The sequence below is a fragment of the Hyla sarda genome, chromosome 2, assembly GCF_029499605.1.
Source record: "Hyla sarda isolate aHylSar1 chromosome 2, aHylSar1.hap1, whole genome shotgun sequence".
NCBI lineage: Eukaryota > Metazoa > Chordata > Amphibia > Anura > Hylidae > Hyla > Hyla sarda.
The window spans coordinates 286,298,101-286,317,408 of record NC_079190.1 but is presented as its reverse complement, the minus strand read 5'-3'; the positions used below and the strand labels follow the sequence as shown (position 1 = coordinate 286,317,408).

Below are 19,308 nucleotides of genomic sequence, written 5' to 3'. Positions count from 1 at the left end.
TTAACTGTGCTACTGCATACTTCTTCCGGCTTGTACTCTTCTGGTTTGTGTAGGTCGGGGTCTCAGAACTGAGACACTGACCAATTAGAACTTTTGACATTTCTCTGTGACATGTCAAATATATTTTTTTAAATAAAGGGACACTTTAAAAAGCAAAAATCAGCAGCAGTCACTTCAAGTATCTAATATTGCAGCTTGTGCATCACTCACTTCATTGGGACAAGTGCTCCTGTACAATGCAGTTGCTTCATGTGGAGGCATTGTGCGGTATCTATTTGTCATCAATACTTAATCTGTAGTTGCAATGATTCTCAGCAGTTTACTGTGAATTGCTAAGGATTGGCAGCAAATGCAGATTAAGACTGATGAAGAGGTTATGATGTGACTATTGACTAGTCATTGTGCTACTTACACATTACACCCACTAAACTCTAAACTTTCCATAATCATGGGAATTTTAGATTTTTTACTTTTTAGTTACATTCCATCCCTTTTATACCACTAACTCACCTTCAAGCATCACTTCTTCTTACCTCTCCCCAGAGCAGGAGGGGGGGGGGGATGCTGCTGAGAGTTGAAAGTAGAGGGATGTATGGCAATGCCCGTCCTGTGTCATGAAGGCACTATGCACTCTGAACTCATCTAATCAATCACACAACCAGCCCTGTTTCCACCTAAAGCCGGGAGTCAGCAAGGCTTACATACATGCAGCCTTTGTAACAGATCTCCTACATTGCACCGAGTGTCTGATTGCCTATACCAGGGAGAGAAATGATAACGTGCTGGTCGCAGGGGAGGAGAAACTACACGAACACAGACAGTCCAGAAAATTATGTAAGTGCTGCACAGGGAGACCAGTGACAGTACCAGGGCAGATCCTAGACATTGTGCTGTCTGTGTCCAAGAATGAAACCCCCCCCCAGAAAAAGCACAAACACACATCACACATGCGCACACACACGTATTACCTTACATTATAGTAACCTGACCAGATCGGGCATACTGAGACCCACAATATCAATAATACCAATATACCAAGATAAATATTACCAATTATTCACCTATATAAGGGACACACAATACCGCCACACAAGGACCATTACACCACAAAGCGACTGGTGACTGGATAATTCGGCTATACTGTTATTACATAAAATCCACTATATACAAACCAAGATTCCCCAACTCCCCCCCCCCCCCAATACAGTGACCATATAGAGGTATATACCAGCTGTATACAGGATCTGTATATCATATAAGTGATTATATACAGGACCATATATTGGTATATACTAGCTATACACAGGTTCTGTATACCATGTAAGTGATTACAATTACATTTAGAGGCTCACAAATACATCTTTTCTGATCAGCGGCATCCTCTTTCCTTTGCTTCTCCATCCTGCTCTGACTGCCATGATGTCTTCTTCCAGCCAAAACTTCATCTCTTCAGCATCTGCGGGACAAACATGTTAGACTCTGCATCTTTCCATTACTGATCCCCCTTTTGCCATTTTAATTCCCAATACCCCCCTCCCCTTCTGTACCATTTCAATTGCCTCCCCTTCCGATAGGGGGAGGGGATGAAATGGCATAGGGGATAAGAGGGGAGGGAGGAATTGAAATGGCACAGGGGGATCGGAGGGGGGGGGGGGGGGTTCAAAAAGGGATCAGAGGGGGATTGGAATTGTAGTGTAATGTTTTAACCTAGTAACTCCCCTGATCTCAAATAAGGCATGTGCACATAGTTCCTTGTTTATTTTGTAAATCAGACTGTGATACTTCCCTCCACTACCACAGAAAAAGGATGATTTTCACAGGCTACAGCAAGTACATCATGAGCTTTGTAACCGGGTCCATTTGTTAGTAGGGGAGCACAAGCTGTACAGCAGGCTCCCAAGCCAAGGTTTTGGCCTGGGCATTCCTAGAACGGGGTATGCTCAGAGATAGATCAGTGGATTGGCTGGCAGATTCGGTCAAATCCGGGGGGATCAATGGACAGGCTTACAGGCTCAGTCAATTCGCATATTGGAACAGGAGAAGGTAAGGCCATGGCTTTGGAAGTGTGGTGCCATGATTGTTTGGGCTCCCGTGCCACTGTATATACTTGCATTGCATTTCTTATAGAGCTGGCTGCTAGCCATAATGTTTGGCAATAATAAGTAGCGAGCGGGTTATGCAGGAGAAGCTATGGATATTAGAATGTGCATTTTAACCCTATGAAAGCATCATATGATAATACAAAGAGTGCCTACAGCTCTAGTATTGGTGCTTCATGTACCAAGAAATGTTCTCAAGCTTGAGGGTATTTAGTTTGGAGAAAAGACATCTTAGGAGCGATTAAGAAGAGATATCTTTGAAGGGTTAATTCTCAATTTGTTTACATGCACTAAAATTGTTATCCTAAGAATTTGTCTGTCTGATAAAACTCCTGATTTTAGAGTCTGGCAACATTTGGTGTTTAAAAACAAGGAAGTATCAACTTTGGAGTGGCCAGGGCTCATTAGGAAAGTTGGCAAAATACAATAAATCTTGGGCTAAATTAGAACAAGGGCTCTTATAAGGATAGATGAAAGGCTTCTTCGCCTTATTCCCCCCCCCCTCTACTTTCCAGGGGGACGGGGGAAGGGGAGGAGGATAAAGGGGTAAAGTGTTAAAGTTTTGTTGTCATGAAATTATATTTGTATTTGCTGCAAAACTGTGATAAAAAAAAAAAAAGTAATCTATCTTTTCTACTGTTTTCTCTATGTTTCCACTAGGCGCCTCTCTTTAAACACTAAATTACCATCATCTCCTGGTTCTAACATTGCTAGTAACAACAAAGAGGAAAGGTACAAGTGCTATATTAACTAATAAAGTCATACAGAGTGTTTAATGTTGCATTGTCTTAATAATCCAGTCATATTCTGCATTCTCATCTCTCCATCATCTCTCCAGGAGTTACTCACCAACTTCATCAAGTCGAAATGGAGCCAACAAACCTTCTTCAAATACCAAAGAGGAAAGGTAAACCTTTTGTATTACATAAAATGCTCTAACATATAAAAATTTTTTATAGTCATTATGTTTTTTAGTAATTTAGACAAATTCAACATCCTCATCTCTCTAGGAGACACTCCATTTCTTCACCAACTTCATCAAGTCGAAATGGATCCAACAAACCTACAAACACCAAAGAGGAAAGGTAAAACTGTTAAATTAACTAATAAAGTAATACAGCGTGTTTAACATTCTTGTCTTTCAATAATCTAGTTAAATTCTACACCCTCCTCTCTCCAGGAAATACACAATGCCTTCACCAACTTCATCAAGCTGCAATGGATCCAACAAACCTTCTACAAGCACTAAAGAGGAAAGGTAAAACTGCCATTTTACATAAGAAAGTCATACAGATTTGTTTAAAGTTCCGGGGGGAGATTTATCAAAAACTTTCCAGAGGAAAAGTTGCCCAGTTGCAAACCAATCAGCTCGCTTCTTTCATATTTAACAAGGCCTCTGCAAAATGAAAGAAGCAATCTGATTGGTTGCTATGGGCAACTGGGCAACTTTTCCTTTGCACAGGTTTTAATAAATCTTCCCCCCTATCTTTTAGTAGTTCAGTCTTATTGTTCATTCTCATTTCTCCAGGAGACACTCCATGTCTTCACCAACTTCATCAAGTCGAAATGGATCCAACAAACCTACAAGCACCAAAGAGGAAAGGTAAAACTTTTCAATTAACTCATTAAGTAATACAGAGGCCCATGTTTTGTCAGGTTGTGCGCCAGAGTCTGGTGCATTGCGCCAGAAATTCTGTCTGTGAAAGGAATGTGCGCAAGAATTTGCTCCAAAATTTAGAAAAACCCGACTAACCCTCCTTTTTACTGAAAAGGGTTGGCTGTTTGGGAAAAGGGGGGGGGGGGGGGTCCACAGAAAAGGGGGCGTGTTCCTGACATTTTCACATAAACCCAACATATTTACTAAGGTTTCCACAGTTAATGTGGTGGATTTGAGTTGAGGAAAATCCGACAGATCAGAGCATGTGTAAAAAAAAAAAAAGGAAAATGTAGGGAAAAGTGCAAAATGTAGGGAAACTTTAGTAAATACCATGGAAAAAAAATTAGGGAATTAAAACCCACAAAGAAACCTACACAACACCAAATCAGGGCCAGAGTGTTTAACATTTATATCTCTTAGTAATCTTGCTATGTTCTACCTCTCTATCTCACCAGGAGACACTCCATGTCTTCACCAACATCATCAAGTCGAAATGGATCGAACAAACCTTCTACAAACACCAAAGAAGAAAGGTAAAACTGTTAAATAAACTAATACATTTATACATAGTCTTTAATATTCCTGTGCCATAGATATCTAGCTGTATTCTACATCTCCATCTTCCCAGGAAACACTCCATGTCTTCACCAACTTCTTCAAGTTGCAATGGATCCAACAAACCTTCTACAAACACCAAAGAGGAAAGGTGAAAAGTACTTTAAAGTACTAACAAAATATGAATTTAGCATTCTATGTGTTTCCATTTAAAATAAAGTTTTGGTATTCTCCTAGACCTGGTGCTCCGTTGGCATCTTCCCCCACTTGTAGTAGTCCTCCTTCTTTGGCTCTGCTAGCACCCTGTTATGTGACAGGCGATTCTGTGAGAGACAAGTGTGTAGAGATGATAGCATCTGCTCTGAAGACTGATGGTAAGACTTGAGTTTAGCTTTGCATGTTTGTAGTTTTGACAATTACCCTTCTAAATAGATTCTAGTAAAAAAAAATCTATTTGAATAAACAAAGCATTACATCAATTACAAAAAAAGAACTTTTTAACTGTCATTTAACCCCTTAAGGACCGGGGGGTTTTCCGTTTTTGCATTTTCGTTTTTTGCTCCTTGCTTTTAAAAAATCATAACTCTTAAAATTTTGCACCTAAAAATCCATATGATGGCTTATTTTTTGCGCCACCAATTCTACTTTGTAATGACGTCAGTCAAATCTACGGTGAAACGGGAAAAAAATCATTGTGCGACAAAATTGAAAAAAAACGCTGTTTTGTAAATTTTGGGGGCTTCCGTTTCTACGTAGTACATTTTTCGGTAAAAATGACACCTGATATTTATTCTGTAGGTCCATACGATTAAAATTATACCCTACTTATATAGGTTTGATTTTGTTGGACTTCTGGAAAAAATCATAACTACATGCAGGAAAATTAATACGTTTAAAATTGTCATTTTCTGACCCCTATAACTTTTTTATTTTTCCATGTATGGGGCGGTATGAGGGCTCATTTTTTGCGCCGTGATCTGAAGTTTTTAACGGTACCATTTTTGCATTGATAGGACTTATTGATCGAAAAAGTGACCAAAAATGCACTATTTTGGACTTTGGAATTTTTTTGCGCGCACGCCATTGACCGAGCGGTTAAATTAATGATATATTTTTATAATTCGGACATTTCCGCACGCGGTGATACCATATATGTTTATTTTTATTTACACTGTATTTTTTTTTTCTATAACACTGCACACACTGATCTCCTATGCTGATCACTGGTTTCTCATAAGAAACCAGTGATCAATGATTCTGCCGCATGACTGCTCATGCCTGGATCTCAGGCACTGAGCAGTCATTCGGCGATCGGACAGCGAGGAGGCAGGAAGGGGCCCTCCCGCTGTCCTGTCAGCTGTTCGGGATGCCGTGATTTTTATTCATTTTTAAATGATATAAAAAGTGACCAAAAATGCACTATTTTGGACTTTGGAATTTTTTTGCGCGCACGCCATTGACCAAGCGGTTAAATTAATGATATATTTTTATAATTCGGACATTTCCACACGCGGTGATACCATATATGTTTATTTTTATTTACACTGTGTTTTTTTTTATTGGAAAAGGGGGGTGATTAAAACTTTTAATAGGGGAGGAGTTAAATGATCTTTATTCACTTTTTTTTTCCACTTTTTTTTTGCAGTGTTATAGGTCCCAGAGGGACCTATAACACTGCACACACTGATCTCCTATGCTGATCATGGTTTCTCATAAGAAACCAGTGATCAACGATTCTGCCGCATGACTGCTCATGCCTGGATCTCAGGCACTGAGCAGTCATTCGGCGATCGGACAGCGAGGAGCCCCCCCGCTGTCCTGTCAGCTGTTCGGGACGCCGCGATTAGCCGCAGCTATCCCGAACAGCCCAACTGAGCTAGCCGGGAACTTTCCCTTTCACTTTTTAGCCGCGCTGCTCAGCTCTGAGCGCGCGGCTAAAGGGTTAATAGCGCGCGGCGCCGTGATCGGCACTGCGGGCTATTGGAGGCGGGTCCCGGCTTCACTATGACGCCGGGCCCGCCGTGATATGACGCGGGGTTACTGTGTAACCCCGCGTTATATCAGAAGAGCAGGACCAAGGACGTACCGGTACGTCCTTGGTCCTTAAGGGGTTAAAAAAACATTTGACATGTCACAGAGACATGTCAAAGGTTTTTATGGGTTGGGGACTCAGCACTGAGACCCTTGACAATCATCATTACGAGTGAGGAGAGTCTGTGGTTCCACCCCTGCAAGCTTAATATTTACACCCCTTTTGAAACAAAGTAAAAATACACTTGACTATAAACGTAATTTGTTGGGCATTGCATAATTTGTTAGTGCTATATACATTTTATTATTATTTTTTATTTATTAAAGGGGTTATCCAGGAAAAAACTTTCTTTTTTTTTATATATCAACTGGCTCCAGAAAGTTAAACAGATTTGTAAATTACTTCTATTAAAAAAATCTTAATCCTTTCAGTACTTATGAGCTTCTGAATTTAAGGTTGTTCTTTTCTGTCTAAGTCCTCTCTGATGACACCTGTCTCGGGAAACGCCCAGTTTAGAAGCAAATCCCCATAGCAAACCTCTTTGAAACTGGGCGTTTCCCGAGACAGGTGTCATCAGAGAGCACTTAGACAGAAAAGAACAACCTTAACTTCAGAAGCTCATAAGTACTGAAAGGATTAAGATTTTTTAATAGAAGTAATTTACAAATCTGTTTAACTTTCTGGAGCCAATTGATATATATAAAAAGGTTTTTGCCTGGAATACCCCTTTAATTGTTCAGGGAAAAGTGCAGATGGTAAAAAATATAGATTTCAGAATTGAAGCAGGGGGCATAGCAACACAATAACAATGTCACGATGCCGGCTGGCAGGTAGTGGACCCTCTGTGCCAGAGAGGGATTGGCGTGGACCGTGCTAGTGGACCGGTTCTAAGCCACTACTGGTTTTCACCAGAGCCCGCCGCAAAGCGGGATGGTCTTGCTGCGGCGGTAGTGACCAGGTCGTATCCACTAGCAACGGCTCACCTCTCTGGCTGCTGAAGATAGGCGCGGTACAAGGGAGTAGGCAGAAGCAAGGTCGGACGTAGCAGAAGGTCGGGGCAGGCAGCAAGGATCGTAGTCAGGGGCAACGGCAGAAGGTCTGGAAACACAGGCAAGGAACACACAAGGAACGCTTTCACTGGCACTAAGGCAACAAGATCCGGCAAGGGAGTGCAAGGGAAGTGAGGTAATATAGGGAAGTGCACAGGTGAAAACCCTAATTGGAACCACTGCGCCAATCAGCGGCGCAGTGGCCCTTTAAATCGCAGAGACCCGGCGCGCGCGCGCCGTAGGGAGCGGGGCCGCGCGCGCCGGGACAGAACAGACGGGGAGCGAGTCAGGTAGGGGAGCCGGGGTGCGCATCGCGAGCGGGCGCTACCCGCATCGCGAATCGCATCCCGGCTGGCAGCAGGATCGCAGCGCCCCGGGTCAGAGGACGTGACCGGAGCGCTGCAGCGGAGGGAGTGAAGCGAGCGCTCCGGGGAGGAGCGGGGACCCGGAGCGCTCGGCGTAACAGTACCCCCCCCTTGGGTCTCCCCCTCTTCTTGGAGCCTGAGAACCTGAGGAGCAGACTTTTGTCAAGGATGTTGTCCTCAGGTTCCCAGGATCTCTCTTCAGGACCACAACCCTCCCAGTCTACTAAAAAAAAATTTTTCCCTCTGACCTTTTTGGCAGCCAAAATTTCCTTGACCGAGAAGACGTCCGAGGAGCCGGAAACAGGAGTGGGAGGAACAGATTTGGGAGAAAAACGGTTGAGGATGAGTGGTTTGAGAAGAGAGACGTGAAAGGCATTAGGGATACGAAGAGAAGGAGGAAGAAGAAGTTTATAAGAGACAGGATTAATTTGACACAAAATTTTGAAAGGACCAAGATAGCGTGGTCCCAACTTGTAGCTAGGGACACGGAAGCGGACATATTTAGCGGAGAGCCATACCTTGTCTCCAGGGGAAAAAACGGGGGGAGCTCTTCTTTTCTTATCCGCGAACCTCTTCATGCGTGAAGAAGCCTGTAAGAGAGAATTTTGGGTCTCTCTCCATATAATGGAAAGGTCACGAGAAATTTCATCCACAGCGGGCAGACCAGAGGGCAAGGGGGTAGGGAGGGGGGGAAGAGGGTGACGGCCGTACACCACGAAAAATGGGGATTTGGAGGAAGATTCAGAGACCCTGAAGTTATACGAGAATTCGGCCCATGGAAGGAGATCTGCCCAGTCATCCTGGCGGGAGGAAACAAAATGTCGCAAATAATCACCCAGGATCTGGTTAATTCTTTCTACTTGTCCATTGGACTGGGGATGATATGCAGAGGAAAAATTTAATTTAATCTTGAGTTGTTTACAGAGAGCTCTCCAGAATTTAGACACGAATTGGACCCCTCTATCCGAGACAATCTGCGTAGGCAACCCGTGAAGACGAAAAATGTGTACAAAAAATTGTTTAGCCAACTGAGGCGCAGAAGGAAGACCAGGAAGAGGGATGAAATGTGCCATTTTGGAGAATCGATCAACGACCACCCAAATAACGGTGTTGCCACGGGAAGGGGGTAAATCAGTAATAAAATCCATACCAATCAGAGACCAAGGCTGTTCGGGGACAGGCAGAGGATGAAGAAAACCAGCGGGCTTCTGGCGAGGAGTCTTATCCCGGGCACAGATAGTGCAGGCTCGCACAAAGTCCCCAACATCCGTCTCCAGAGTCGGCCACCAATAGAAGCGGGAGATGAGTTGCACAGATTTCTTGATGCCCGCATGACCTGCGAGATGGGAGGAGTGACCCCATTTGAGGATTCCGAGGCGTTGGCGTGGAGAAACAAAGGTCTTTCCTGGAGGAGTCTGCCTGATGGAGGCAGGAGAAGTGGAGATCAGGCAGTCAGGTGGAATGATGTGTTGCGGAGGGAGATCAACTTCTGAGGCATCCGAGGAACGAGAGAGAGCATCGGCCCTAATGTTCTTATCGGCAGGACGAAAGTGAATCTCAAAATTAAATCGGGCAAAGAACAGAGACCACCGGGCCTGGCGAGGATTCAGCCGTTGGGCCGACTGGAGGTAGGAGAGGTTCTTGTGGTCGGTGTAGATAATAACAGGAAATCTTGATCCCTCCAGCAGATGCCTCCATTCCTCAAGTGCTAATTTAATGGCTAGAAGCTCTCGATCCCCGATGGAGTAGTTCCTCTCCGCTGGAGAGAAGGTCCTAGAGAAAAAACCACAAGTGACAGCATGCCCGGAAGAATTTTTTTGTAGAAGAACAGCTCCAGCTCCTACTGAGGAGGCATCAACCTCCAATAGGAAGGGTTTGGAAGGGTCAGGTCTGGAGAGCACGGGAGCCGAAGAAAAGGCAGACTTGAGTCGTTTAAAGGAGTCTTCTGCTTGAGGAGGCCAGGACTTGGGATCAGCATTTTTTTTGGTTAAAGCCACGATAGGAGCCACAATGGTAGAAAAATGTGGAATAAATTGCCTGTAATAATTGGCGAACCCCAAAAAGCGTTGGATAGCACGGAGTCCGGAGGGGCGTGGCCAATTTAAGACGGCAGAGAGTTTGTCTGGATCCATCTGTAGTCCCTGGCCAGAGACCAAATATCCTAGAAAAGGAAGAGATTGGCATTCAAACAGACATTTCTCAATTTTGGCATAGAGTTGGTTGTCACGAAGTCTCTGAAGAACCATACGGACATGCTGGCGGTGTTCTTCTAGATTGGCAGAAAAAATTAGGATATCGTCCAGATATACCACAACACAGGAGTATAACAGATCACGAAAAATTTCATTGACAAAGTCTTGGAAGACGGCAGGGGCATTGCACAGTCCAAAGGGCATGACCAGATACTCAAAGTGTCCATCTCTGGTGTTAAATGCCGTTTTCCACTCGTCCCCCTCTCTGATGCGGATGAGGTTATAGGCGCCTCTTAAGTCCAATTTAGTGAAGATGTGGGCACCTTGGAGGCGATCAAAGAGTTCAGAGATGAGGGGTAAGGGGTAGCGGTTCTTAACCGTGATTTTATTAAGACCGCGGTAGTCAATGCAAGGACGTAGGGAGCCATCTTTTTTGGACACAAAGAAAAATCCGGCTCCGGCAGGAGAGGAGGATTTACGGATAAAGCCCTTTTTTAGATTCTCCTGGACGTATTCGGACATGGCAAGAGTCTCTGGGGCAGAGAGAGGATAAATTCTGCCCCGGGGTGGAGTAGTACCCGGGAGGAGGTCGATAGGGCAATCATAAGGCCTGTGAGGAGGTAGAGTCTCAGCTTGTTTTTTGCAGAAAACATCCGCGAAGTCCATATAGGCCTTAGGGAGACCGGTTACTGGAGGAACCACAGAGTTACGGCAAGGGTTACTGGGAACCGGTTTTAGACAGTTCTTGGAACAAGAGGACCCCCAACTCTTGATCTCCCCAGTGGACCAATCCAGGGTTGGGGAATGAAGTTGAAGCCAGGGAAGTCCAAGGAGAATCTCCGAGGTGCAATTGGGGAGGACCAAAAGTTCAATCCTCTCATGATGAGATCCGATGCTCATAAGAAGGGGCTCCGTGCGGAAACGTATGGTACAGTCCAATCTTTCATTATTTACACAATTGATGTAGAGGGGTCTGGCGAGACTGGTCACTGGGATGTTGAACCTGTTGACGAGAGAGGCCAAAATAAAATTTCCTGCAGATCCAGAGTCCAAGAAGGCCACTGTAGAGAAGGAGAAGGCAGAGGCAGACATCCGCACAGGCACAGTAAGACGTGGAGAAGCAGAGTAGACATCAAGGACTGTCTCACCTTTGTGCGGAGTCAGCGTACGTCTTTCCAGGCGGGGAGGACGGATAGGACAATCCCTCAGGAAGTGTTCGGTACTAGCACAGTACAGGCAGAGGTTCTCCATACGGCGTCGTGTCCTCTCTTGAGGTGTCAGGCGAGACCGGTCGACCTGCATAGCCTCCACGGCGGGAGGCACAGGAACAGATTGCAGGGGACCAGAGGAGAGAGGAGCCGAGGAGACGAAACGCCTCGTGCGAACAGAGTCCATATCTTGGCGGAGTTCCTGACGCCTTTCAGAAAAACGCATGTCAATGCGAGTGGCTAGGTGAATAAGTTCATGTAGATTAGCAGGAATTTCTCGTGCGGCCAGAACATCTTTAATGTTGCTGGATAGGCCTTTTTTGAAGGTCGCGCAGAGGGCCTCATTATTCCAGGACAATTCTGAAGCAAGTGTACGGAATTGTACGGCATACTCGCCAACGGAAGAATTACCCTGGACCAGGTTCAACAGGGCAGTCTCAGCAGAAGAGGCTCGGGCAGGTTCCTCAAAGACACTTCGGATTTCCGAGAAGAAGGAGTGTACAGAGGCAGTGACGGGGTCATTGCGGTCCCAGAGCGGTGTGGCCCATGACAGGGCTTTTCCGGACAGAAGACTGACTACGAAAGCCACCTTAGACCTTTCAGTGGGAAACAGGTCCGACATCATCTCCAGATGCAGGGAACATTGGGAAAGAAAGCCACGGCAAAACTTAGAGTCCCCATCAAATTTATCCGGCAAGGATAAGCGTATCCCAGGAGCGGCCACTCGCTGCGGAGGAGGTGCAGGAGCTGGCGGAGGAGATGACTGCTGAAGCTGTGGTAGCAACTGTTGTAGCATAACGGTCAGTTGAGACAGCTGTTGGCCTTGTTGCGCTATCTGTTGTGACTGCTGGGCGACCACCGTGGTGAGGTCAGCGACAACTGGCAGAGGAACTTCAGCGGGATCCATGGCCGGATCTACTGTCACGATGCCGGCTGGCAGGTAGTGGACCCTCTGTGCCAGAGAGGGATTGGCGTGGACCGTGCTAGTGGACCGGTTCTAAGCCACTACTGGTTTTCACCAGAGCCCGCCGCAAAGCGGGATGGTCTTGCTGCGGCGGTAGTGACCAGGTCGTATCCACTAGCAACGGCTCACCTCTCTGGCTGCTGAAGATAGGCGCGGTACAAGGGAGTAGGCAGAAGCAAGGTCGGACGTAGCAGAAGGTCGGGGCAGGCAGCAAGGATCGTAGTCAGGGGCAACGGCAGAAGGTCTGGAAACACAGGCAAGGAACACACAAGGAACGCTTTCACTGGCACTAAGGCAACAAGATCCGGCAAGGGAGTGCAAGGGAAGTGAGGTAATATAGGGAAGTGCACAGGTGAAAACCCTAATTGGAACCACTGCGCCAATCAGCGGCGCAGTGGCCCTTTAAATCGCAGAGACCCGGCGCGCGCGCGCCCTAGGGAGCGGGGCCGCGCGCGCCGGGACAGAACAGACGGGGAGCGAGTCAGGTAGGGGAGCCGGGGTGCGCATCGCGAGCGGGCGCTACCCGCATCGCGAATCGCATCCCGGCTGGCAGCAGGATCGCAGCGCCCCGGGTCAGAGGACGTGACCGGAGCGCTGCAGCGGAGGGAGTGAAGCGAGCGCTCCGGGGAGGAGCGGGGACCCGGAGCGCTCGGCGTAACAAACAACAGTGTTGGAATTGGGACACCCAGGGCTACAATATGGTATAAAAAAAAATCGATTTTTTTTATATACTTCAAGTCCACTTCTTTGCTTAACGAATACCCTGTTAGTAAATTCTTAGCTAAGGCATCTTGTGTTCTGGACATAGTGTCGTAGCAGAGAACAGCTACAAAGGATATCTCTCCTTCTGTAGTAACTGGTGTTCTTCATTTCTTATTGAGTGGGGCTGCACGGAAATTGTAGAGTCGTTGTTTTGTTCCCCAAATATTACAGCTCATGTATGGTCCTGAAAGTGGGTCATGCTATCATGATCTTATCATAAGGGGACTGTTCAAACACAAGAGTTGTCCAAAGTAAACAACCCCTTTAATAATTTAAACTTCTCCATCTGTCCTTATATCTCTATCTAGCACCTTGACAGGTGACCAACTAGAAACTAAGCTTGAAAGCAACACACATATATTAGATAGTAGGTTGTAGATATTGACATCGAAAAGTGTGTATATTCTTGTAATGAAAATACAATGTTTACAGTTTTATTAAATCATAACTTCCTCAACAGAAGGTCTACAGGGAGGTCAACGAGGTCTGCTGCTCCCAGATCACAAAGTCAATATGTGACCGGTTTATTGTGGTGTTTTCTTCATTTTTATGCACTTTGTAGCTACTTTACAATGTAGATTTCGGAGACTTTATAGAGATCTTTGTGACTGATATTCATGTCTGTGCACACTGTCAAATGACATAATCAGAATGAAGAGAAAGATATACTAAAAGCTTTTAGGCTGACAATAAGACAATTGAGATAAGATACCATCCTTTAAACTACTATTCAAAATACATATGTTGTTAACATTATGTTACAAAATGTCTGTCTTTTTTAGATGACTATAAAACTTTTGGAGTAAATTGTGAGAAAATTGCATGGGAAATAGAAGAAAATATCCTTTTTATGTGATTATAACTACAGTTATTTAAAGTATTTTAGTAACCTTTAATGTATTTTTATTTACTTTATTGTATGACATGGTTCGGACTCTTTCTTCTTTTAGGCTATGTTCACACAGCAGAATTTACCTGCAGAATTCTGCATTTGAATTCTGCATGGTAATTCTGCAGCAGCAGAGTCCCATTGAATTCAAAGGGATTCTGCTGTGCACACTGCGGAATTTCCTGAAATTCTGATTCCGCTGTCCGTAGAAAGAATGAACATGTCCATTCTTTCTGCGGACTCCACACAGAATGCATTGCCGTCTATAAGACAGTGCATTCCCATACAGACCTAGTGTTGGTGCCTGCAGTCAGCAGAATGTCCGTACGGTGAGTTTCCTCATGGACATTCTGCCGTGTGAAACCAGCCTTACACTCTGCTACTTCACTTCCTGGTTACCCTCTACAATCCGAAATGGACTTATACCAAGCCATGCTATCAGTGTCCAATTTCCCAAATTGCTCTCCCAACTTTTTAATTATTAGCATTCTACTACATCGTTTCTCTCCTACTGAACTGACATGTATAAGAGCTCTGAATGGACTGGATTTGAGCATTGTAGTGGACTACTGGAGGAAAATGTAGTAGATGATGTTACACTTTCTTATCTTGCATCAGTGGCAATCTTCACAATACACCAATAGAGCTACCCAATCCACAGCAAAACACTTTTAACCTCAGAGTCACTGGTGGTCATTTATAGGTCCTCCGTTCTGTAAAGGCCTTGCTGCCATGCCCACCTCACACATAACCTTACCTATGCTTCACACCTCCACAAATAGGGATCAGCTAGCTACTCATCAGCGACTGTAGACTCTGTAGGCTGCTGCTGATGGAGCTGGTACTGCTCCTGCTACCCCACCTCTCGCAAGCAGCCACGGCAGTGGAAGGTGAGTGCAGAGGGCCCCCTGAGTCAGACCTGCGAGAGGATGGACGATGGAGCAGATAGGCATTGGCCAACTGACTATGTAGGATGTCTCTGTAGTAGGTCAGTTTGTCCTCCCTCTCAGTGGGTGTAAAAAAGGGTCCAATAAGGTGGAGAGCCAGAAGTCATCCCGCTACCGAATGGTGACAATTCGGCGGTCACTACGCAAGCAAGTGCCATTTGTGCAAGTGACTCAGAGGGACTCCCTGCCTCCATCTCCACTGCATACTTCCACGGTGTGTCTGGATCCTCTGTCTCACCTTCCTCATAACCCTCTAGCTCTTCTAGTTGCTCCTGCTTCTCCTCTCCTCAGATGACTAGAAAAACCACCCATCTCACGAAACCTAAACTGTGCTCCACTGTGCCCCTCCCCCCTCCTCCTCCTCCAATTCAGCCCCCAGAGGGCTCAGGTGGCCGTGAGATGTAGGCACCATGTGTCCAGTGCCCTGACTGCCCATTGTTTCCAACACGTGTTGTAGTAGATGAAGCAGTGGAATGACGTTGTTCATTGCGTAATCCTAGCGACTAATAATGTGGCTTCCTTAAAGGGCCAGAGCAAATGGCAGGTGTCACGTATGAGTACACCACTTTGATGTACGTATGTCGTATGCACTTATGAGGGGAGGACAATGCGCTCCAGTACGCTTAAAAAAGTATTTGTGCAGAACACCAGCAGTACACACCAGTGCTGCAGCACACAGTCGCTGTGTACTACACCCAAAATTGCACTTTTTCTCTCAATCTCTCTCCCTTCCCTATCACCGCTTCTAGGCAGGATTTGGGCTTGAGGTGAATCGCTGCTGTTCTGTGCAACAAACTGTGCAACACACTGCTCTCTGTCCCTCACTGTAATAGAACACAGAAAAGGCTTTTCTGTGGAACACACATTGCTCTCTGTCCCTCTCTCTGTGCAACAGAACGCTGATGTGACTTGGAGGTGAATCGCTGCTGGAAAAATGTTTTTCTGTGCAACACACAGCGCTGTCTGTCCTTCTCTATCTCTCTGCAATAAAAGGCTGAAGTGACTGGCTGCAAGATGGCTGCTGGTTATATAGGGCTGTGACATCACAAGGGTGGCTGGCTGCTGATAGGCTGCATGCTGCATGTGATTCAGGGTCATCCTGCTTACCCTTGTTACCGCCTTCCCAGGGTTCCTTGCCCCATGTCCTCACATGTGGATCCGCCATTTTAGATGCCCTGGAGCCTGGACTACACTAAACAGAGTTTAATGAAGCGATTCGCATGATCGAATTGCGGCAAAATTCGCATTCGTTGTAAATTGAATTTTTCCTGAAATTTGTAACGAATTCGGATTTGTCAGGTTCGATTCGCTCATTGCTACAAGCTACCATACACTGGATCATAAGGTAATTGTGTTTACCACCAGTTGGCTATTGTTCCTAATCAAATCAACAAAATGTGCTTAGCTACAGCATACCTGTGTTACTAAACCTCCATACATCAGAGAGAATGTGAAGAACCCTGAGTGCATTAAGATTACTTTAGTGTCTTAAGAAGTCATGTTAAAGCAAATTGAGCAATTAACTTCCTCTCTGACATTAAAAATTGCTTGCCCTTGATTAATATCAAATATGCATCTGCAGATACTGCGGGAGCAACATGTTCTCATGGTGATGTACAGGTATAATTGTATAAAGGCTTGTTCCTGTACTTTCTTCTAAAACTTATTAGTATTAGAATTGCATTAACTATGTCTTTGCTGAATACTCTTTCCTTTCAAGATCAAGAATCACGAATAGAATTTTCTAGAATACAAAATAAAACAAAATACAGTTACATTTCAAAGAAATTTAATTGGTCATTATTTATAATACATGGTCCTAAACATAATTATTTCTATTTACTGGTAACTGCTGCATTAGATATTCCAATGACCTCAATCTTCTACAAGTTATTTGGACTTGATGCGTGCCCAATGCTCAAGTCAAATCTGCATTTATGGTTATTTCACACAATTGAAATTTCTTGTTGTGTCCTGAAGGTAGAATAAAACCAACATAGTATTGAGGATGATCAGCATATGCCAGAAACTTAAAGGCGTACTCTGGCACTAAGACATCTTATCTCCTACCCAAAGGATAGAGGATAAGATGCCTGATCGTGGGGGTCCCGCCGCTGGGGACCCCTGTGATCTTGCATGCAGCACCCCGTAACAATCAGTCCCCGGAGCATGTTCGCTCCGGGTCTGATTACTGGCGATCACGGGGCCGGAGCATTGTGACATCACTGCCTCTCTCCCGTGTGACGTCACGCTCCGCCCCCTCAATGCAAGCCAATGGGAGGGGGCGTGACAGAGACTTTTAGAGATAGAGACTCTAAAAAGATAGAGACTTTTAAATACATTAAGGGAATCAACTCGGTAAAGGAGGAGAGCATATTTAAAAGAAGACAGTTTTAAATTAGAGGGGCAAAGGTTTCTGCAGTAATATGAGGAAGTATTACTTTACTGAGAGAGTAGTGGATGCATGGAATAGCCTTCCTGCAGAAGTGGTCGCTACAAATACAGTGAAGGAGTTTAAGCATGCATGGGATAAGCATAAGGCTATCCTTCATATAAGATAGGACCAGGGACTATTCATAGTATTCAGATTATAGGGCAGACTAGATGGGCCAAATGGTTCTGATCTGCTGACACATTCTATGTTTATTTGCTTCTTTTATATGTAACATGTAATGTAATGTAATATTATGTGTAAAGAAGTAGGTGGAGAGACACAGGTAAAAACACAGGGCACCATGCCTAGGTAACCATCCCCATCCATTCATGGGGCTTACTACTGTAAGTTATCCAATAGGGAAACATATTGGATTTTTCAATTGGGAACCAAAGTCCCAAAGGGTATGAACAAAAGGCAGAATAGATTTAATCTACCCCTATTGACTATTATTTATTAGTGTCTCTTGCTTTTCCTTTGAATACAGATGGATGGATGACATTTATGATTGTGTAAGTTTTTATACTACTCAATAATGTTGCAGTTTAGGTCTATTTAATGTGGATATTTCTATGTATCATTTTTATTATTGTAACTTGTTGTTTGATTAATGTCTACTTGCTCAACCTGAACCATGGAGGGATGGTGTTTTGGCCTGGTGCCTCCACACCTTCTCACATGACCCTTGCTTTATTTAGGCTTACCTGGAATATAATATGTGTTATACTTGGGACTAAGAATTATACACAGCTTAAAATATGTCAACTTGTTTTTTTCTGTTTGAAGTTTTTATGACACTTTAATAAAGTCTAAAGTTGGCAAGTAAGCCATCACTGGACCATTCCTTTTCTATTTTATGGGTGCCCTATAGTAATGAGGGATGTGACATGATAGTATGTATAGATCCTAAATCTTTCTATATCATAATGTCTCAAAACAATGCAGCCTATTTATTTTGTATTTGCTGCTGTGTGTGATTTTGCACTCCACTGGTCATATAATCATCTGCTATGGTCCTTAACATTCCCACGCATATACAAGGAAATGAAAGCCACGGATATGAAGTACAGAAACAGGATCAGAAGTCGAATTAGCAACCTGAAAGATCCAAAGAATCCGAATCTTAGACGTAATGTACTCTGTGGAATGGTATCACCGCAGAACATTGCCACAATGACAGCGGAGGTAACCCCTTCATAGGAATAAGGCCATAAAGATATACTGTAGCTGTAGTAGCTTTAGCTCACATACATTTTGCATAGATGTAACATTAAAGGGTACTCAGGTGAAAACCTTTTTTCTTTTAAATCAACTGGTGGCAGAAAGTTAAACATATTTGTAAATTACTTCTATTAAAAAATCTTAATCCTTCCAGTACTTATTAGCTGCTGAATGCTACAGAGGAAATTCCTTTCTTTTTGGAACACTGATGACATCACGAGCACAGTGCTCTCTGCTGACATCTCTGTCCATTTTAGCAACCATGCATAGCAGATGCATAGCAGATGTATGATAAGGGCAGCATGGTGGCTCAGTGGTTAGCAGTGCTGGGGACTTGGGTTCAAATCCCACTAAGGACAACAACAATTAAAGTATTATTATAATAACGTCAGCAGAGAGAACTGTGCTCGTGATGTCATCAGAGAGCATTCCAAAAAAAAAAAAAAAATTTCCTCTGTAGTATTCAGCAGCTAATAAGTACAGGAAGGATTAAGATTTTTTAATAGAAGTAATTTACAAATATGTTTAACTTTCTGCCACCAGTTGATTTAAAAGAAAAAAGGTTTTCCCCGGAGTACCCCTTTAAAAAGCCTAAAAATGCATAATGCCTTGGAAATAGTGGTTAAAATTTATGAATGTCTTTTTGAGTGGCCAATCTGGTATCATTACCAATAATTGAAAAAAGAAAAGAACACAACAATATATTTTATTCAATTGATATTACCTAAAACCCAATGAACTTGAATAATAAAATCGCATATATAAATTTAGAAGACTAGACAGTAACACATATATTTTTCAGTTGCATGGTTCTAATAACATGGTGTATGTGTAGAACTATTTTCATTATGGTGCTACGGTCCTTTCTATCGGGTTTCTATCAGACTGCTGTGCTATTCTTTTCTATATAACAAAAGATGGTCCGTTAGACGTT

General features: G+C 44.1%; 1 protein-coding gene across 5 annotated transcripts in view; it reads left to right on the top strand.

Moving 5' to 3' along the window:
- LOC130356190 (transcription elongation factor A protein 3-like) overlaps positions 1-19,308 on the top strand; it is an 89,400-nt gene that overhangs the window by 46,527 nt on the left and 23,565 nt on the right. For all 5 annotated transcript variants that reach the window (XM_056557345.1, XM_056557341.1, XM_056557344.1 and 2 more), the window contains 10 exons: positions 2,760-2,831; positions 2,938-3,006; positions 3,110-3,184; positions 3,280-3,357; positions 3,628-3,702; positions 4,212-4,289; positions 4,385-4,462; positions 4,549-4,685; positions 13,666-13,722; positions 18,184-18,338. In XM_056557345.1, the coding sequence (XP_056413320.1) occupies positions 2,760-2,831; positions 2,938-3,006; positions 3,110-3,184; positions 3,280-3,357; positions 3,628-3,702; positions 4,212-4,289; positions 4,385-4,462; positions 4,549-4,685; positions 13,666-13,722; positions 18,184-18,338 (874 nt within the window). The remainder of the gene's footprint in view (positions 1-2,759; positions 2,832-2,937; positions 3,007-3,109; positions 3,185-3,279; positions 3,358-3,627; positions 3,703-4,211; positions 4,290-4,384; positions 4,463-4,548; positions 4,686-13,665; positions 13,723-18,183; positions 18,339-19,308) is intronic.